Raw genomic sequence first — 20,574 nt, forward strand, 5'->3', positions numbered from 1 at the left:
ATATTTGGCTGGTTAAACACAGTCACTCATCCTCTGCGACAAAAAGTCCATTAAGCATCAACTGTCCCCATCATCTGAATCATGAAGAATTGAGTGAAAAACAGTTCTACGTGTTTCCTCCACTGTTTATTATCAAGGTCAGTGATTCACAGCAGGAATGACCTTTCTTTCACTCATCTGAAAGTTAAGTAGTAAATGACGACTTAAGATTCTCTCTGCAGGGAAAAGAGATGTTGTTTCAGGTTACCCTGACCCCAGCTTGGTGCGGTCGTCTTTTTCTCTGAAAATGGCTTGATGCTGTTGATGATGACGCTGCACCAAGAACATGTCAAGACAGCTTGAATCAGAACCAACAAGAAGATTCAGAGGAAGACATTCCTGATGCGTTTAGAACTCACAGATTAAGCTTTCATTGTGTGAAACTTGACTTTAGGAGGTGGCTGTCTAAAGAGTCAGCGCTATGTTTTTTTTTTTTAATGGAGGAAATATTGTGGGTTCCTCTCGGCTTGCGTAGAAAAAAAGGCTGGCTATACAATACACATCTGTTTATGTGACAATATTGATCATTTTCCTGTCGAAAAATCAAAGAAACTAAATCTTACCCATCAATTTTCGTGGCCTTGCAAATATAACCAGAACATGACTGTTTATGTATTTTTTTTTTGTGTTGGTTCACCACATGTGTGTAATTAACTTTTTGAATTGGGATATTTTTTGTTACAACGATTTACGTATGGGATACTAGCTACAGTAGTTTTTGATAGTTTTAATAATGAAGCAGTAAAAATACTGTTTCATTTTTCCTCAAAGGGATAGGTTGTCAAAAAAAAAAAAATAAAACAGAAATGTGATTGTTATTTACAATCTGTGTGTACATAAGAAAAATAAAAAAACTTTCATGGAACTGAATTAGACATGGGGTTGGATTGATTTTCATGGTTTTATATATTTTGGCATCAACAATATGATGTAATGGTTTTAATATTATAACATCTATGGTGCTATTAGTGTGTATGTTGCCTGATCAAAAATAAATTACAGTCCTGAAAAAAATGAATCATGTTTAAGGTAATAAAGCGACAGTGTGACGCTTATTAAGCCACAGACTTCCATTTGAAATGTTTATTATCCCTCATAATAACTTGGAAAGTGTTCTTCACAGTGAACATGAAAGGGACCTCATGAAAGCGTTCATTTATGTTGAATCATTCCCGTTGGTGTCTTGATTTATTGAACACTCATGAAAACTGGTATTTTCCTTAAAAATACAGAATGACTCATTTGCCAAACATAAAGAGTGGTAAAGTGTGAACATGAAGGCTTAAGAAGAAGGAGGAAGGGGACAGTTCTGGTTTTCACAGTGTTAAGCTGTCAAAGCTTTAAAAAATGTTTCTCTTTGTCTGCTCAGTCCTTGAGTCCAGGCGAGAATTATTCTGCTTTCATGTGCCTCTTTGTCCTTCCACTTTGCAATGTTCTGGGATGCAGTAATAAATATGTTGAAAAGACGCCGTTCTTAGCACCCAGACTACAAATGAATGCTTATTCTGTCTAAAAGACGACTTTACACCTACTTTAGTCATTGCCTCTGTTCAGGATTCAGCCCATTCCATTCTAACAAGCTATTTCCAAAAACCTCTGAAAAGGTGTGGAGAGGTTGCTTTTAAGAGACTGATGCCACGTTTGTTTCCAATCCCTAAGAGTGTGATTAACTCGGAGTAAAATAAGAGTCAAAACTTTAAAAATGTCCACCTCCTTGGGCACCAGATAGCCAAGCGTTTATATTGCACTCTTAGGCGCCCAAGGTGCCACTCTGACCCTTGGGTGGGATATTGTTTTCATGTGTTATGTGTTCACTTCCTGTTTTACTTTGTATCATACCTAGGCCCAATCTTGATGTCCACGCTCAAATCATCAAATGCGTCAGGAATCTCTCGCTGACTTTTCAAGCCCTTTATGCACCCTGTTCGTAAGTGGGCATATCTGCAGACTTAGGGAATTACCCATAGTTCATAGCTTTGTGACGTGATACATCTGATTCCCAGGGGAAACCCACAAGAATGGAAAGGTAAACAAACGCCATAAAAATGAAAAAGAAAAACTGAGAAACGGATAAAAAGCAGGAAGGTCAAACCACGCTCTACAGTCTACCAGAAAAGTACATTTGGAAACTACAGCTAATTCAGAACTCTACTGCAGGTCTTTTAACAAAAACAAGAGAGCATATTCGCCTACAAGATAAGATAAGCCTTTATTTATCCCCATTTACATTTTTATTAAGAACTTTTTATAAGCGCCACGGCTGTGAATGCCACATGAAATCATGCAGTCATGGTTACAGAGAAGCCGCTAAGTGCTGTCCCATTCTTATTAAACCATTGGAGCCCTTGCAGCCTCGTGCATTCAATCACTTTCTAGGTGAATTAATTCCGTAAGGGCTCAGGGTTTAGGGAGGACATCGAGATTCACCCCTAGTCTTACTTCCTAGCCTTTGTTCTGTTTCCCGCCTTTATTCTTCACACACCTGTGTCTCATCTGCAATTAGTCTGACCTGTATGTATACCTCTGTGTTTCTGCCAGCCCTCTGCCATACTGTCTCTGACTGTCATGTCAGATTGTCAGACTGTCTCCTTAGTGTGTTCATGCTTTCCAACCTTTTTTCCCCCTTGTGTTCGCTTGCCTGGTTTTGAGCTTTCTTTGGATTTTCTTGGGATATCGTGGATTTGCCCTTGTTGGATTTTGCAGCCCTCGCAGACTGTCTTTCTGTGTATGACCGACGAATGTTTAAGTAAAGAAACAATTGTTTTGTGTCCTGGACTCACCACTGCTTCTGAGTGGAGTTTTGAATTGTTACAGCTGGCACTTTGCTGCATGTCATTTCCTCCTCTCTCATCCCGGTTTCCTACATTATCCACTGTCATGCACTATACTAAGGGTTTCTTACGCTATCCACTTTCTGTCTATATAATAAGGGTGAAAGCACCAAAATAATATTTTTTGTATGTCTTAAAGCCTAACCACATTATATCTGACTATACACAAAACTGTAGGATTTGTGTCAAAATATGATGGTACCCTAGCTGAAGCGTAATCTGTGTCCAATTATTCAAAAAAAACTTTATTACCATAAATATTTCCAACGGTTATCAAAGCCAGAGAAATCCTTAATTTTATGGTTGAACGGGACATGCAGCAGCCGCCATGACAGAGAAAACATGTTTATCGTTGCCGTGGAAACACCAGATGTTATGTCAAACACTAAAAAGGATGTGAGGACTGCTCCTGAAAGCTGCCGTACTGTTGCTGTATGTGCTACTGTGAGAAAAAGACTTGTTGCAAATAATGCTTGGACACATTACCTCGCCGGTAGACATGTTCTCTTCCTCCGATCTGTTTCAGCCGTTTGTCTTGACTACGCTCGACTCAGACGTTCTTTTTTTAGGGGTTAGGGGTGGAGTAACAGAGAAGACTCTACGTCATCTTCTTTGTTTTGAATGAGAACCCCCTGGAAGTGGAATTGACAAACTGTGTGTTTAATGTTGAAGCATTATGTTAAAAGACAATAAATTCTTTCTTATGAATGTGTCAGATCTGAAATTATTTAGACACTAGTTTGAACATGAGGTCAATATTTAGCTTGTTCATGAATTGGATCAGATATTATTGCTTCCAGTCCAAAATTCTTTCTTGGCCCGTGCTACAATAAAATTGGGCCCATTGCACAGGAAACATTACCCACAGATGGAGGAAATAAGGAGGAATTCAGAAAAACATCTTCCCAGCATGAGGCTCAAATGCATCGACAGCAGCAATGATAAAACACTTTCCTCTGACTGAGCTGTTGCATTAACGGCATCCTGCTGCTCATGCTGCCCTCCACAGCTCAGCGCCTAGATATGATAACATTTAGCTGGCATTTTCTAGGTCTGCACTTTGCTGTCACCAACGTTGCGGTGACGGCCCTGTTTTAGCTAAGCTGTTTAAAGGAACCTCTGATGCCACCAAAAGATGAATGAACAAAAAAGAAGACTGTTTTTGGTGCTGATCTCAAAGCCTGGTTCAGCTACAGTTAAAAAGTGAAAGAAATAGTCATGTCTTATGACTTTCTGTGACAACATGTTTTGGATTCAACATTGAATTGGAAAGAAATTGCATTGTTATTATTATTAGAGGGTTAAATCACTTCTTTTTTTTTACTACTTACACCACAAAAAGTCAGAGATCAATGACACACAGACAGAAAATGAACCATTAAAGGAGCCATATGTAACTCTGACATGAATACTGCAGTCCAAATTCAAAACATCCTCCCTAGACTCACACACAGGGTTGCATATCTAGGACACGGAAGCCAACTTTGTCCTCTGAGGTGAACGGTAGTTGTGGAGGTAGGAAGATGGTCATTATTGGTGTCTAAGAAGTTGTTGCCATGGTTGCTGCCTGTTCTTTCTACTTTTTGGCAGAATTGCAGACCAACTATGTGCATACTGCCACCTGCTATATCGGATAATGTAATTACATAAGTGGACACCGGCACTGGATGACTGACATACCAGAGGGGGAGAATGGAGGGAGGAGCAATTGTGCTCAAGCATGGAACGAAAAATCTGTGCCTAATGTGAAAACGTCCTAAAAGAGCACTTGAAGGTGCATATCTGTTAATGTGCCTGTTAAGGTGTACACTGGAAAGTGTGAACTTGAAAAAGTGTTGTTAAAATGGAAACTTTGACACATTCAGACTCAGGATGTAAATCCCGGTCTCTTGTGAGATCTAGGAGGTGATTACACATGTTAATACAATGAAATCGGGAAAGCTAATTAGTTGTAAGTAAATGTAGTTTCTACTTTAGGAGACAGGGCCGTCTAGCCAGGTTTTAACGCGCATTTTAACCTTTATTTGTGGTTAGATGAGATGAAAATCAGAATGTCAGTATCTGTCACAGCTGAGCACTATCTGCAGGCACACATAATGTAAGAGTCAATAATGGCAGGAGAGAGTCATACAGGAGTTTGTTGGGGTACTTTTCCTTCTTTTTTTTAACACAAGCACAAGAAGCCAGGTCACTGACAATGTCACTCTGCCTCACAGCAGCGGTGCATGGAGTGCTGAGCGAAATTTTCTAGTGGCTTGGTGAGCAGATAACAGATATAATGTATTTCCTGGGTGGCCCTGACCCCTTTCTGTCTTCCCCATCTCCAGGTAACCTCTCCAAAACCTGCACAGCAGACGGCTGGACTGAGATGCATCCTTTCGACATCGCCGTGAACTGTGGGTACAATCTCAACGGCACTAGTGATGATGTGAGTACATGTTAGAGAGAGGAACCCAGTGGTACCTTGTTAATGCGCTCGCCGCAGCTCAGTGTGACACCGGGAACCCATCACGAGAGCCAGTGGGCAGGAAGAATTTATTTAGCGCAAGTTTTATTTTCTTTGTGTGTCAGACGGAGGCTATCTACAATATGACCACAGCCATTGTTGTTTTTTTCCCTTTCTGGCTTCATTCAATCCTTTTGCAAGTTCTTTTAAGCAGGGAATATATTTTTCTTTTTCTGAAAGCAACAGAATTGAATATGTCGTATCTGAACGCAGTGTGTATAGCACATAAAGAGAAAAATATTTCTGTATGAATCTTCAGAAATACCTAGAACTACATGTTCTGCTCCACAACTCCCAGCTAGAAAAATCTTCCTCTTTACAGCTAAGTGCTCCTCTTTATTTGCGAGTAAGTTACTGAGAAAAAAGACAGAGTTACTCCACAGTGTATTTATAACTATAGTCTAGCCTTTTGAACCTGCAGGCAAGCAAGTAATCAAAAGCAGCAGGAAAGCAATAAGGCACATTGTTACCAATGTTTATAATTCCTGCCTCTGTCATTGGGAATTATGGGCCACTAGAGGTTATTCATGTTGCCTTAAGGGTCTGGAAAGGAAATAAATATGTCATATGTAACTTTTTTTTTTTGGAAGTTGAATAAAGAGAGCGCTAGTTTAGACTGATGATGAAGGTGGAGCAGGATGAAAAGTGGATGATGTGCACTACAGGGTGGTAAAAGCTTTCTTTGTAGGCACTTTACTGCCTTCTGTCTGATTCAGCCTCATTAGTATGCCACATAGGAGCACAGCAGGGACCAGGCTGGTGAAGTTCTCTAAAAGGAATTTTATGTCCGTCTTTCCGCATACTTGATACGTGCATGTGCTGCAGGAGGCAGAGCTTTTTAATCGACATTTTCATCAAGCACAGAGCATGCAGTGTCTTGGCAGCAACATTGTTGAGCTATCCCGAAAGACTCCACGTGTTCATGTTCAAAGTCAGAGCTTTCTGAAACCCAGAGTATCTACCTGTTTACGATGACAGCAGCTGTTAGGTTTGATCACATTGGGTGGTATAGATGGTTTTATTGGTTTCTTGGGAGGTTAGGGAGAGATCTTTCTTCAGGAAGTCTTTACTTACAACTCATGAAGTCATTAAAGTGTTTTTTTTCAGTTAATAAAGTTCAAGAGAGAGATTCTGAGATACTGAAAGAGGGGAACCTGTTCCTGCTTCTGATCTTCTCTTGATCCCTTTCGCAAGTGTTACCTTACTTTATTAGTAAACCGTGTCCTTTGTTAAGTTTGAACAAAAAAAATTGCATTCCAAATTCACTCACATTGACTTCCCCGTGGTATTACCGGGGGTGTTTCTGATCATATGACATGATCCTAATCAGCAGGTGGATTTTTTTTGTACTAAGTTTTTGTTTCCACCTCACGTGTGTGCATGCATTCTGTGTGTTTGGCTTGATCCGACGGCGTGCACCATACCCACAGACTGTATAACGCATGGACGTAGCTTCAGACGCTGATTGGTTTATGGAGCAGACTCTTTGAGGCCCACTGAAGTGCCGTCTCTCCATCAAACTTTCGGTCAACCTAGTAGTAAGAGGCAAAGAGGTGGAGCTGAGGCGGGCCTTCAGCCTCCTGACAAACAGCTACACGTGCCCATCAGTCAGTTCAGCAACGCCCCTAATTATGAATAACTCTTTGCCTCAATATCATCAAAACAGATGAGAAAAAATTCACACCGTTTACAGTGTGGGCCAATAAACAACTGAGCTATTCGGACTAACTCTTAATTTGTAAGTTGTGTGTTGACGCTGTTTATGTTTGAGATAAGGATCATTTTAACTACATCATAAAATTATGAATTTAATTTCAAATCATTATCCACTGTACAATCTATATCTGCAGGATTAATGGAGCCAAATGTATATAAATGATCCATCCCTTTATTACAAATATACAATACAAATATGTAACATACAGGGACTCATCAATGTTTTTTTTTCTTTAGGGCAAGTTTTTCTGGCAGGTGAAGATCGGCTACACAATCGGCCACAGTGTTTCCCTCATCTCTCTCACCACAGCTATCGTGATCCTCTGCATCTTCAGGTATGTACCAATGCAAAAACGAAGCCTTTTTGAAATGGAAAAGTGATGTATGTTTTAAATCTGGCTAAAAGAAGTTCTGCGCTGGAATTTGCTTTATTGACTTTAGTGATATTTCCATAAACATGTTCTCAAGCGGTGAACTGTTTAGAAAAGGGATAGAATAAAGAACATTAAACAAAGAGAGCCAGCGCTGCAGGACCCCCCGTGTAGAGCATTAGGAGAGCTATTTACCATAACGCACACTGACATTGACATTATTCCTGCTGGGAGATGTCGTAAAGACAACATGACAGTTTAATCATTTCAGTGTCACACATCAAACACTGGGATTGAATGACCTCTGATCGGTGCTGGGCACATATAGAAGGATTATGTAAAACCGTTAAAGGCAAGAAGAAATATACAACACACTTTCTGAATGAAATCAATCACACTAACTATTATTTTCATCCATGTGGGTGTCTTGATCCTTTGATAGCAGATATCTGCAGCACTTTGGAGATGATGGGATTGAAGTTTGGTGGGATTTAAAGTGACAGATGTGTTTCCAACTTGACAAGCTAGGGATTGATTGTGAGCTCCTCAAAGACAATGGCAGTTTTGATGGCAGAGGTCAGCTTAAGACTGTATATACTTTACCATAAAGAACACAAATAGACCATATAAATGTGCATATCTTTTATAATACTGCAGACTTCTGGATGGAAAACACTTTTCTTTATTATCTGTAATTTCTCTTAGTCAGTTGGATTAGATTCAAACTTTGAACCCAACACAACATTGATAGACGATATGAAATGAAAAATTTGTGAATATATTTATTCTTCTGATCATCTTTTAGTCACTGAAAACATTAAAACAGCCTTTTTGACAAACACTCCTGAACATTTCTACAGAATTTAAGGCGGACTGCCCCTTAAATTCTCCTGATCTGGTCGTTCAGGGGTCTCCTGAGGAGCTGACATAAAAAAAAAAAAAGATGTGAAAGTGACAGGTGACGCAACAGAGTCCGTTATAAGACGCTGTAATGAGAATATTGGCCTTTGTATAAATGCTATGTGTAATGACAGAATCGGGATTTCCTCAAAATAGTAAAGAAGAACACACCGGCCAACAGAAAATATCAACAACAGCAGTTTTGCTATATACAAAGTGATCGCACCAGTCGCTTGAATAAATGTCACCATCCCCGCCCACTGGCTCGAGGGGGAATTCTCCTAATTACAGTACATCCTTCTGTGTTCTCACATCAGCTAGAAAAAAAAACTAGGGGGCTGGCAGGAAAAAGTCGGCTGTTTGCGTTCACACATACAGCTCGCCCCCTGAAAAACATCAGGATTTTTTTCAGGAGTTTTGTGCACGTGTGAACAAGCTAGATGTCTGACTTGCTGCACAGTTCCCCCACATTTGTGCTCTGATATCTCTGCTCACATTCATTTCTTTGTCTTCTTAGCAGACGTAAATGAATGTGCGGGTAGCCAGACAGCTTAATGTTGAGTAGGTCTTTTAGTGCTGGTAGATTTCTGTTTAAACATTTTAGGAGATTTTGAGCGAGTTAAGTTGACTTCTGGAACAGGACCTGGCAGCTTGGTTTCACTTTTGGCTCTCTATGTACAGTTGGAGTTTATGGTATACGTTTTTAGGCTGTAAAATAGCACGTCGTGTGTTTGAGAATACATACTGTAAATACTAGAATGATTTTACAAGGCCTACAAGCTACGAAATGTGATGTTTTTATGATCCCTGTCATTTGCTGGCATTAAATAATCAATAACAAATGACAGTCTGTGATAACACATGCTCACATTACCAACACACTGACTGAGATTCAATCTCACAGTTGCTTCTGAAATAGGAAACACAAATAAAAACAGTTGGAATTTCAACACTGATTTATTCATATGAATACTGAGTTTTGAGTTCATATTCATATTCAAGCCAAAAGCAATCTCTAAATGTTATTTAACGCTATTATAGCTGAACTAATTATTGAAATAACCTTGTGAGGTCAAAATCTGAATAACAGCAGATAGCAGTAGTCATTTCAAACAGCAGTGACAGAGTGCGAACATGCTCTCCCTGCTGTCAGATGGGGTTAGATGAAACTTTAATGAAACAGGAGGCGATATCAACTGGCTGGGCACATGCTGCTTCACAGCAGGATATTTATTCACTCGCACTGAGAACAAGCAGCATGAGTTTCTGTAAACGCTTGGAAGTCCCCAATCATTTAATCAAGTATGAAAATGGAATTGGGAAGTCAAGCAGTAATTAAAAAATAGATGCTTTTTTAAATGTTTCTGATTGGTCATTTTGAAGTCCAATCATCTTGTCTTTATTGGTGGTGTGTGTGAATGGCCATAAATAGTGTCCAATTTGCTCCACACACACAACGATAAATGGAACTAATTAGCTATAATTGTGATTAAGTCTGTCTGTTATTGTCTGCCGTTTTAAGCTATTAACTCCAATGACATTGGGTAATAAGCATGAAGTGTCCTTGTGTTTCTCTCTCGGTCTTGTTCTGTATTCTTGTGTCTCTGTCTGTGCCTCGCAGGAAACTTCACTGCACGAGGAACTACATCCACATGCATCTGTTTGTGTCGTTCATCCTGAAGGCCATAGCTGTGTTCGTCAAGGATGTCGTTCTGTACGAGGTCGGCGAGGTGGACAACTGCTCCTCGGGCTCTGTGAGTTCATTATCTAAGACGCCGCTGGTTGTTGTGGGAGCTTCCAGATGAATGACTCAGGTGTTGTTTTTTTTTTTTTTTTGGTGTCCCTGAGCCATGACGAAATCAAACTCTCGCGCAAGCTCAGCAGGAGAGTGTGACAATCAGGGTGTGCCGACGTGTTGCAGAGCTGCTAATTATTTGCATCAAACCACCTAGTGAGAGATCTATACAGGGGATGGAATTATGAATATATCCACTGATGTTATAAGGACAAAATCAAGTCAAGGTTTTGATTACTATATATATTAGGTATTGTTTTACCAAGTTTTCACTGCACATACAAACTTCAAGCATTAGTTCAATTTCACAATACGAACCTGGAAACTGCCCCAGGTAATCAGAACTTCAGAGGCCATTCAATTACCCATCTGTCTTTGCTTTAATTTAGTTTGGGAATATTCAGCACATAAGTACAATATTGATTGACGTATTGAGGTTGGTTCTACTTTGTTGCCTTACCTGGAGGCGTTTGTCTGGAGGAGGGTCCAAGGGGAAAAATGACTTTTGAGCCCGTAATTATCAAAGTTTTGTGCTCATGTTCCTCATATTCCTAAAATAAGGTGTTTAATCTAAAAGTAATAAAAAAAAACAAATGACATTTTAAAAGCTGAATGTTGCACCTTCAGATTAATTCTGCTGTTACTTCCTTTTTTCTGCCAGTGAATGCCTTCTTCATTTACACTACAGTTTCAAGCATATTATACGATATGATCAAAGAGCTATGACAGAGTAAGACTTTTTACTTCTCATTATGGATAAAAACTCTGGACCACACTGCCCATTCATTTGTAACAGCTTGAACTTTTCACAAAGGGTATCTTGAGGCTTATAACTGTTGGGATTTCATTATTTTTCTGAAATTCTTTTTGCACAACCGCTGATTGAAAAAGATTGTCTGAGCTTCAGTATTACAAACTTTAGTCTGATGCTGTTATTTTAACTCCATGGGACAAATATTACTGTTACTGTGGCTTAGTTTCTGTGACTACGCTTTACTTGTGATTTGACACAGTGGCAGGGATTGGGTTTAAAATCAAGTTAAGGACCAGTTTTACTTTCCAACCCAAACAAATATTACACCAACAGTCCCGTCATTCAAATGCCAATTGCCAGCCAGCAAGTGTTGTGCACAGGGTAGGATTCTGATGTTCAGTTGCCTGAGGGGATGGCTGAATCTGCGCAGAGGTCCAAAATTTGGCTCCATCTTACCAAAGCAAAAGATAAGGAGGAAGAGAAATGCAATTTGTTCTGCAAACTAATTTATTTCAAGGGGGTATTACAACCTCCATGGCCAAACTCATCAGCATTATGCATCAAATTAAACCTGAAGTGTAACACCTGCGACTGTTTTCCGTGCTGAATAAACTCTGCTGCAGGACGTCTTCCTTCCTCACCCAAGCACCCCGCGCAGCTGTGGTCAGCGCACCCAAAACTTTGTAGCAAGTTCTGTAAAAACATTAATCCATGTTGAAATCAGCCGGACAAAAGCGAGCAACCCTAACTAAACAAGGGGAATCTCGAAAAATGGCTGTGAAAGGAAACTACTGTTATTTTTGAATGTAAGAGACGCACTGGTCTTAAACTTCTGGTAAACAAATAATCATTTAAAAAATAAATGTTCTCATGAACACTACCCAGTAAATACTGTATATATTTTTGAACCATCTTCATATATTTTGACAAGCAATCCAGATACATATGCTGTATTGTATGTTTGTGTCTGTACACAGAGAGCATTGCACGCTGGAGTCAAATTCCAGTGAAAAAACAAGTGACTCTATAAAACTGCCACGAAAGACAGAACTACATGAACCAGTAGCTGACAATGTGGAAGAAAGTCCTGGCTTGGAAGTTTATATTTGGAGTTATGTCAAATCACAATGTTTGGACGTCTTCCTATCAGCTATCAGACACCACCACCACCTCCACCCGGCCACCCAACCACTAAACCGCTGAACTGCAGACCGCGGGCCCCTCAGGCCACAGATAGGCCTGAGAACATGAGGTTTATGTTACATGATGTGAACACATGACCAGAGGAGCCTCACAGTGTGTTTATGAGCACGCTGTCTGAACAGCTCCAATTGTGTTAATAGAAGCGCTGGTGTTAACAGGAGCCAGCTGCTGTCATGCCTCGGCTGAAAAAAAAAAAGATGTTATAGAGATGTTTTGGTACTACAGTGCTCCTCATGACCCCGAAGCTCATTACATTCATTACAACTGTTGGCTGAGTTACTGATGTTTGTCTGTGTCCATGTTTATTTAGGTGTTCTGCATGCATGGTTTATTATTCATCTTCTACAGTTGGACGTGTGCTGTAAGTACCCATAAGATGAATGTATTTTAGGGAAGCCTGGAAGCCCATACCAAATGCATTATTATAGTGTGCTTCTGTCACACTGTATGTGTGTGTTACATCATACACCCACATGCCACTATTTGCAGGCAATTTAAAATGAGGACCCTGCTAACAACCTGTACTTATTCGCACACATTACAACTATCAGAACAGTCAGCTCAGACACTGTAGGTCCTTTTTCCATCCCTCAACATGAAAGTGTAACTTGTATTTTCTTCCAAATCCCTGTCAGCCTCAGCTGCTGTAACAAGCCATCTGAAACATAAACTTCACGTGCAGAAGACATAGATTCTCAAAACAAATGCAGGAGGTTATTTTATCGAGTGTGTGTCCATTTTCACCGGAACTGCAGGCGTGTTTGATATATCAGGCAAACATTTACAAGAAGCAGAGCAGATGTTGAAGGCAGCTATATCAGCTGCAGGAGAAGTATGCAGAGCTTCCAGCTATGTATATGTAGCAATACTTTAAAGATCAATATTTATATATCAGCTTTTCTCATAACTGTTAGGCAATACTTCAATATAGATCAACTGAATAAACAAACTAGCTCATGAACATCTATGATTTGATTAAAAGTTAAGAGGAGAAAATACTTCATGTTCATGTCTTCCTCTGAAAGAAGAGCGCCCCACTTTTTTGGTTTTAATGATGTTAAATAATTAATGTTAATGCTGTACTTTGTCAGCATGTATTATATCCCTGAGGAAGAATTTTAATCCTTCATTGGATTTATTAAAAGTCAATTGTGTGAAAGATTGGATCCTCTGCAAACAGCAACTGTTAAATAATTGTTGTGGGGTTAAAAATCAATATCCTCCTCTGAAATGTGGAACGTTTCAGGACTTTAGTTAAGTCACTGTAAATATATTATGAAGAAACCCGTTTAGATGTGCTCTAAATTGAATGTGTCATCCTCTAACTTTGGGTAGATTTGAACAAATTTTTAAAAAGAGGTGTTGATAGTATAGTTTAATAGTATAGCACCTTAAAATGTTTTTTGTATACGCCGGTTAGGTTGCCACTTTGGGAAAACAAATCCTTCGACAGGACCCACAGTATCATCTGGAAAACGTTGAAATATTCTGCACTAAAGTGTGAATGAGAAGTAGTTTGAGGTTCTTCAGTCTACATCAATGATTCATGAAGCTCGTGTACAAGAAGTCCTGCTCCTCTGCCGGGGCTCGGGCTTCGTACACCTGAGTTCATTATTCATGCAGCATTTGTCTGCTCGTCTGTCATTTTTAGCACTTCCTGATGAGACACATGGGGAGGCACTTTTGCTGTTACATCATGATGTTTGTCCTGCTTTAGTGTCTGTGGGTTGAGCTCAGTTTGTAGTTGCAGGGGGTTTTTTTTTAGCCGCATTCATATTCACACTGTTTTGTTTATTTTCTCATTCTTCACCACTCTGTCCTCGAAATGTATCCCTCCATGATGTGCTTCAGACCATTCCTAACAACACTGTGTGCTTTTCACCTGCTTCCCTATTCATCCCATCTCTCACATGTGCCACATCTGCTGAAGTTCTGAACACATTCACTCTCACAGGGTCATTTTTAATGGGCATGGTATCGATTTTTCTCATCTGAGTGATGCCCTCCCTGCAGGATCTCTGGGGTGCTCGTCCCAAAACGGCTTGTTTGTGGCTAACCTCGGACCTACACAGTGAGAACGTGTTTTCCATGAATTACAGGCTGTGAAAGAGCCAAAGACATCATCTAAGCCCACCCAAAACATTAGAAAAATCAACCGTGTATTTGAGATTCTTGCAGCATGGATGCTAAACGCTCGGCACAACCAGAGTACAGTCGATTGTGTTATCCTTCCAGGTTGTTTCAGAAACCCTCTCTTGTCTGTTTAACTTCTGCATATTTTAGCTTTTTCTTCCATTGAGATAGAGATTGAGCTTCCATTTTATCTTCTGCCTTTGATAGCACAAAATATGGTTTATGTTGCACTGAACACAGTTTGATAAAGATTCTGAAATTCTTCGGGAATGATAAAGTTGAACAAAATAAGAATAAGAAGTTAGCATATATGGATGGAGCCAATGGATTAACGTGGTTTATTTATGTGTTGTAAATTAGTTGGAAGTCAAGAAGTTAGAAGTGAAAAGAGTTTAATGGTGCATTCCATTTGATCTCAGAAGTCGGAAATTCTGAGTTGCCGGTCTGATGAATCATCAGGAACGCCCGCTGAAGTCAGAAACTCAGCTATGCGTTTGTGTTTATTGCCAACCACGTTTTATTTTTCTTTTGTAATTAAATCGATCAAACCAATAGCATTGTAAAAATTCTATTATGTTGTTTTGTTGCTTTTGCCTGCAGTCTATCACGTATTGTGTTATCGGCTGGTGCTAACAAAACAAAGGTACTACTGGAGGCGTTCATGTTGCCAACTCGTAACTGTAACGCGGTCGACTCGGGAGTGAAGTCATTCCCAGCTCCGACTTCTGAGGTAAATGAAACGCACCATAAATCTTTAGATCAAGATTTTCTCACTGCTTATATATTTTTTATCCCTGAAACAAAAGTAGATTAGACTCCAATTTACCATCATATGAAGCGAGTTTTACATTAAAGAGTAAAAAAAAAGTTAACAAACACTAATGACGCTAAAAGCACTCGGATAAGCAAACCTGTCCTAAAATTATAGTTTTATAATCTTTCAACACACTCAAACAATTCTGCCCTGAAATCTGATCTGTTAACTCAAAGTTGAATTCATTCATTCATGATTGAGGGTTTCCATATTTGTCATGTGGAGTACATCACCACCTCTCATTCAACTACTTTGAAACTTCTCTTTTGGCTGCTGAAGTCGGTTTACTTTATGAATAAGTTCTTATTAACAGGCTCTGGCTAATAATTGTGACAAAGTCTTCAGCAACATATGAATGATGATACTGATTTACGTCTGGGATGAAGTTCAGAGTCATTCGATTTCATTAGTGAAAGGAGCTGTGGTGCTGAGCCCGTCACTGTTTAATAAGCTGTAAAATATGCGGTTACAAATATTTATAAGACATCAATAAAATATTCTAAACATCAAGTTAGGATTCATAATAGATGAAGCAATAATGAGTTTCTCACAGCCGACAGGGAAAAAACACTAATCGCAAGTGTTAAGACATCAGTCAAAGTTTTATTATAAGCAACGTCTGCAGATGTAAATGTAAGTTGTTGTTTTGATGTTTGACGACAGCCAAACAGCCCAGAAGATGTTCTTCTTAATCGACATAACTGACCTTTAAAGAATTGAATTATTTATAAACCAATAAAAATCCATTAAACACTTTGTAAAAGGGGACGCTTGTGTAGTGGTACTGATGAAAATCTTCTAATTGACATTAATTGAATCCAGATGCATCAGTTCAAGGAATTCAGTTTTTTTTAAAGACACTCAGCATGTTCAAATCATATTCCACTTTTGTATTTAATGACATATTATTCAGGCTGAGTCTTTGGAGACATTTCTACTGTTAGACTTATTAAAGACAATAAAACATCTAATATATGCCCATTAAATGACTTCTTTTACTATGCAGATTAACCTTTTTATATCACGCTACAATTAGCCTGTCAGGGTTTTCTATTCACTGAGGACAAAGCGGTGTGCTGTGGGTGATTAACCTGTAATTGGAATGCTTGTCAGCTCAACTCGTGTTGCCCTGGCCGCATGGGACCGCAGCGTTAACGGTGCTCTCTCGCGGTAAAGTGACAGGAACTCATGGAAATGTATGCATTGTGTTGTCGCGTGTATGGCCAAATCCCAAAGCAAAAACACTTCTGAATACAGACAGCCTTCGCCCTTAAGAAAAGAAAATCAATAAGTGCATTTTTCCATTTTTCTAATTGTTGTTGCTGCAGTTCTGCTTCTATAGGAAACTGCACCCTCAAAAGATGGTCATCTCCTTGTTCGACATATACAGTATCCATTGAGAGCACTGTGACATTCATCCCTTTTGTGCTCTGTGTCCATCATCAGGTTGGCTGCAAAGTAGTAATTGTGTTCTTCCAGTACTGTATAATGGCCAGTTTCTTCTGGCTGCTGGTGGAAGGGCTTTATCTTCACGCTCTGTTGGCTGTTTCTTTCTTCTCTGAGAGGAAGTACTTCTGGGCCTACATCTTGATCGGCTGGGGTGAGAACCTCTTCCTCATGTACCTTTTATATTCCTCTTTCACGCTCCTCTGATGACTAAGGTTGTGAGACCTAAGGGATACAATAGTTACTTTAATGCACACTTTTTTTTTATCTGTTTTTGTCCCAAGGTGGTCCCACTGTTTTCATCACAGCTTGGAGCATCGCCAAAGCTTATTATAACGACGTGGGGTAAGAAAAAAAAAAAAAAACAGGACTGCCAGACTAGAGGCTAGGATAAAATCTCTAATTAGCCCTGATTTGCTGCATCTTTAAGGTGACTATTGTTTCCACGCTGCCACAGGTGCTGGGATATTATCGAGAACACTGATGTCTTCTGGTGGATCATTAAAACGCCAATTTTGGCATCAATCCTGGTTGGTTTACAAGCTTTGAGTACTTTTTCAACAATTCCAGTTTGTCAACATTATGGAAATCTGAAGTCAGTTTTTTTCCACAGCACAATTAATTGCAGAATAACATCAGTCATACTCAGTGTAGTATTTAACATGAAGCCTTTAAACTCTTTTTACAATTCATAATGTATGTCAACACCACTGAGGGGTTGGCATGTCCTCAACACAGGACATGCCAACCTCGGGAGTTAGCACAGAGCATTTTAGTTTACTGTGTTAGTAAACTCTAGGCGCTGCAGTGCTACAGGCTAAATGAACTGCTAGCATAACTGAAGAATGTTTCTTTATTCAACTAAACGACGTATTAATGAATCAAAGTGTCCCTAATCTACATTTTCATTATAGTTATAACAAATAACTTTCTATTTTTTATAACATTTGAATTTAAAGTGATGCCCAAAATGGACAATTCTGAGATAATGTATGTCTTCCCAGCTCTGTCCTGCTCTGCCTTTTCTTGGCAGCATTTCTTAGCACAGCATGTTTTGGTTTTCTCCCGCGCTCCTTCAGATTAAGATCAGGATCAGCAGCTCGGCTGTCATATCTTCTCGTCCGTCTCCTTGTCTCCCGTCTTTTTTCTCTCTCTAGCAGCTGAGTGATGTGAGTGGGGGTTTAAATGCGTAGCCCTTTCAGGGGTCTGACGCAAATGTAGTATTTGGAGATGCTCATTTTTCCTGTGGGCGAGCAAAATAATCCAATTGTGCAAGAAGAAACACAACAGCAGGACTCTGTTATGAGAAGCATTTGTAAAACATTCCTCTACATTCATCAGATCAAACACTGAAAACATGTTGAAGCTAATTTAGAGCAAGGCTGGTTCTATTGTTTTATGTCAGGGAAATGCACCTGATATTGTTCCTTTCCTCCACAGATGAACTTTATACTGTTTATCTGCATTATAAGAATACTTCGTCAGAAAATCAACTGTCCAGATATTGGAAGAAATGAGTCCAACCAGTACTCGTGAGTATAAAATCCTGTTATTTATATTCTAAATGGTTTTTTAATTGAGATGAAAGACAAGATGAGATATATTCATTTCTTCTAAGAGTGATAGGAAAAACCTCACTGCAGGGGATTAAATGTGGTCCATATTCTTTGAAAGTTTTGTGTATTAAAATTGCAAACAAAGATGATCTTGAATAAGCACAGAAAGCAGAGACTGTGTTTGTCCTGTGGTTTCAACTGGTGATGTAAAATTGAATGTTTCTGTGGTTCTTCAAGTTCCTAAGCAAGTTAAACTTTAGCTCAGAGTGATAAAAAATCCTTTTGCACCTCAGTAAAGAAAGACACGGTGTGCACAGAGATATATTGCAGAGCTCAGTGTATGATTTTGTCCTGTAATGGAGAGCATCTCATAAATGGTGTTTTTTTTTTTGCGAATTTCTGGTCCTCTGTGCTGAAATGTGAAATGAAAAGTACTCAGCAGTTGCATTCCATTATCAGCGTATAAAGAAAGAGTGAAAATTGGTTTCAGAGTGTGAATGTGAATCTGTTTTTTTTTGCTTTGTCGTTGTAGGAGACTGGCGAAATCAACGCTGCTTTTGATTCCTCTGTTTGGGATCAATTTTATCGTGTTTGCATTCATCCCCGAGCAGGTGAAGACTGAGCTACGGCTGGTTTTTGACTTGATTCTCGGGTCATTTCAGGTATGATGTCAGCATTTATGAACAAAAGTTTGAATTCGGTGCCTTGTGAAATGGTTTCCTCAAAGATGAGAAGAACTTCAACACGTTTTTTTTTTTCTTTTCACTTTTAAATTGAACCTCTAGCAGTAGTGATTTGGCAACCTGTCAGCCAAGACCTTTGAGTGTCTTTATTGAAGAAACCCCTTGCAGAAAATTGTGGCAGGTCTCCAGGCACTTTGTGGGCTGAATCAGTGACAGTGTTACTGTTGTAAAACCTGCAGTTATTTCATACCATCGCACAGTCAGGAATGATGGAGAATGCAGACAAATAGCATGTCTGGAAACTTCCTCCCGTCATCCTTCTCCCTGTCTTTCTTTTATAAACCAGCCACACATGCTATGTTTTCAATGTGATCTGTTAATTCATCAAACATAAGCACTAGCTGTAAAGACAAAGAATAACCTAATGACGCACACCATTAATGCTCTCTTTTCTGTGTGTTTCTTCCATATAGGGATTTGTGGTCGCGGTCCTTTACTGCTTCCTCAACGGAGAGGTAGGTCCCCCCCCCCCCCCCCCTCTTCACAGAGGATGTAAACACTGTTTGTATAAACACACCATTCAGATACCAAGATTTCCCTTCACAGATAGCTCACTGTCTCGTGTGGTACTTCTCAGAAAATGCTGTCAATCTGTTGTTTTTCTGTTGCCAATGGTAAATGATTTACATTCACACTCAGTCCTGAAAAAGGTGGGTGGAGATGTGATTGTGAGTCATCATTGCTAGGCGGCCAGGCTGTCTCTCCACCCCTGGACCTCCCCACAGCATTTTTTTTTTCCTGCGCTCTGCCTGCAGGGTGGGAGGGCTGTAAAAAAAAAAAAAAAAAGCTCAGCCTTTTGGGCAGGGAGATATTCAGTCATGTCTATAGAGTCTCTCTGTGGACGCATTAGTTATGTTCCCGGAGCTGTGCCAGATTGAATCCCGGATATGGGCTGGATGGCAAGCCTTTACACTATGCTGCATGAATTTTAATCTGCTGCAATTTTCAGTTGTCCTTTGTGAAATGTTAAGTCTCAGTGCAGAAGTATAATAAACCTGTTAAATGAATGCATGCTCTAGTCTAGAATGATATATGGCGGCTCAAGCACAGTTTGTAAAGGTTGACAGTCCTCCATGCAAAAGCCCCTGGTTAGATTCCAACCCAACGGCCCTGCATTTCATCCTACTTCTCTTTTTCCTGTCAATCATCACTGTCCTAACAATGAAGGCAAAAAAGACCAAAGTATGCATTAAATATTAAAAAAAAGGGAGGGCTCATTGTCTTGTAATCAAGTTCAATATTGATGCAAAATATTAAGTTGAAGCGAAACACGTGATGTTATACAGAAAAAACAAACAGAAATTGCGGTACTTTTCACACATGTAAAAAGTTGGTGATTAACAATTTTTTGTCATTTTTATTATAAGACAAGGAGTCAGCTCAGTAATAACGTTATTAAAAGTTGAATAGTTAGTTGAATCAGTACATCCTATATTTAGAGCAGTGTCATGGACTATTTCTTCATCGTATGTTGCTGTGTTTAGAGCTCCAATGATCCCTGACAATATGAATGAAATCCCTGGGTATTTAAAACTTTATTATGACCCAACAAAATTGAAATACAAAAATAGAATTCATTTTCATTCTTTTGTTATTTTTTCATTTCCTTTTTTCCCCCATATATTCTATACTGATTAGAGCTCTCAAGAACTGCCGTCAATGTTGTGCTTTGCCTCTGGTCACTTCCTGTCAGCACCTGTGTGTCCAATCGGACTCAAAGCTGATCGTTTGCTCTTACTGACATTGTTCCCATCTTTTTAGATCCTT

The 20,574-nt window shown here is 39.4% G+C and overlaps 1 protein-coding gene across 1 annotated transcript in view; it reads left to right on the top strand.

Annotated features, from left to right (window-relative positions):
* Nucleotides 1-20,574, top strand: part of vipr1b (vasoactive intestinal peptide receptor 1b) — a 36,914-nt gene that overhangs the window by 15,750 nt on the left and 590 nt on the right. Inside the window, exons 4-12 of the mRNA XM_061064837.1 lie at nucleotides 5,198-5,298; nucleotides 7,330-7,427; nucleotides 9,985-10,117; nucleotides 16,509-16,662; nucleotides 16,793-16,853; nucleotides 16,966-17,038; nucleotides 17,949-18,040; nucleotides 18,597-18,726; nucleotides 19,221-19,262. Of these exons, the coding sequence (XP_060920820.1) occupies nucleotides 5,198-5,298; nucleotides 7,330-7,427; nucleotides 9,985-10,117; nucleotides 16,509-16,662; nucleotides 16,793-16,853; nucleotides 16,966-17,038; nucleotides 17,949-18,040; nucleotides 18,597-18,726; nucleotides 19,221-19,262 (884 nt within the window). The remainder of the gene's footprint in view (nucleotides 1-5,197; nucleotides 5,299-7,329; nucleotides 7,428-9,984; nucleotides 10,118-16,508; nucleotides 16,663-16,792; nucleotides 16,854-16,965; nucleotides 17,039-17,948; nucleotides 18,041-18,596; nucleotides 18,727-19,220; nucleotides 19,263-20,574) is intronic.

Source organism: Labrus mixtus, chromosome 19 (genome assembly GCF_963584025.1).
Source record: "Labrus mixtus chromosome 19, fLabMix1.1, whole genome shotgun sequence".
NCBI lineage: Eukaryota > Metazoa > Chordata > Actinopteri > Labriformes > Labridae > Labrus > Labrus mixtus.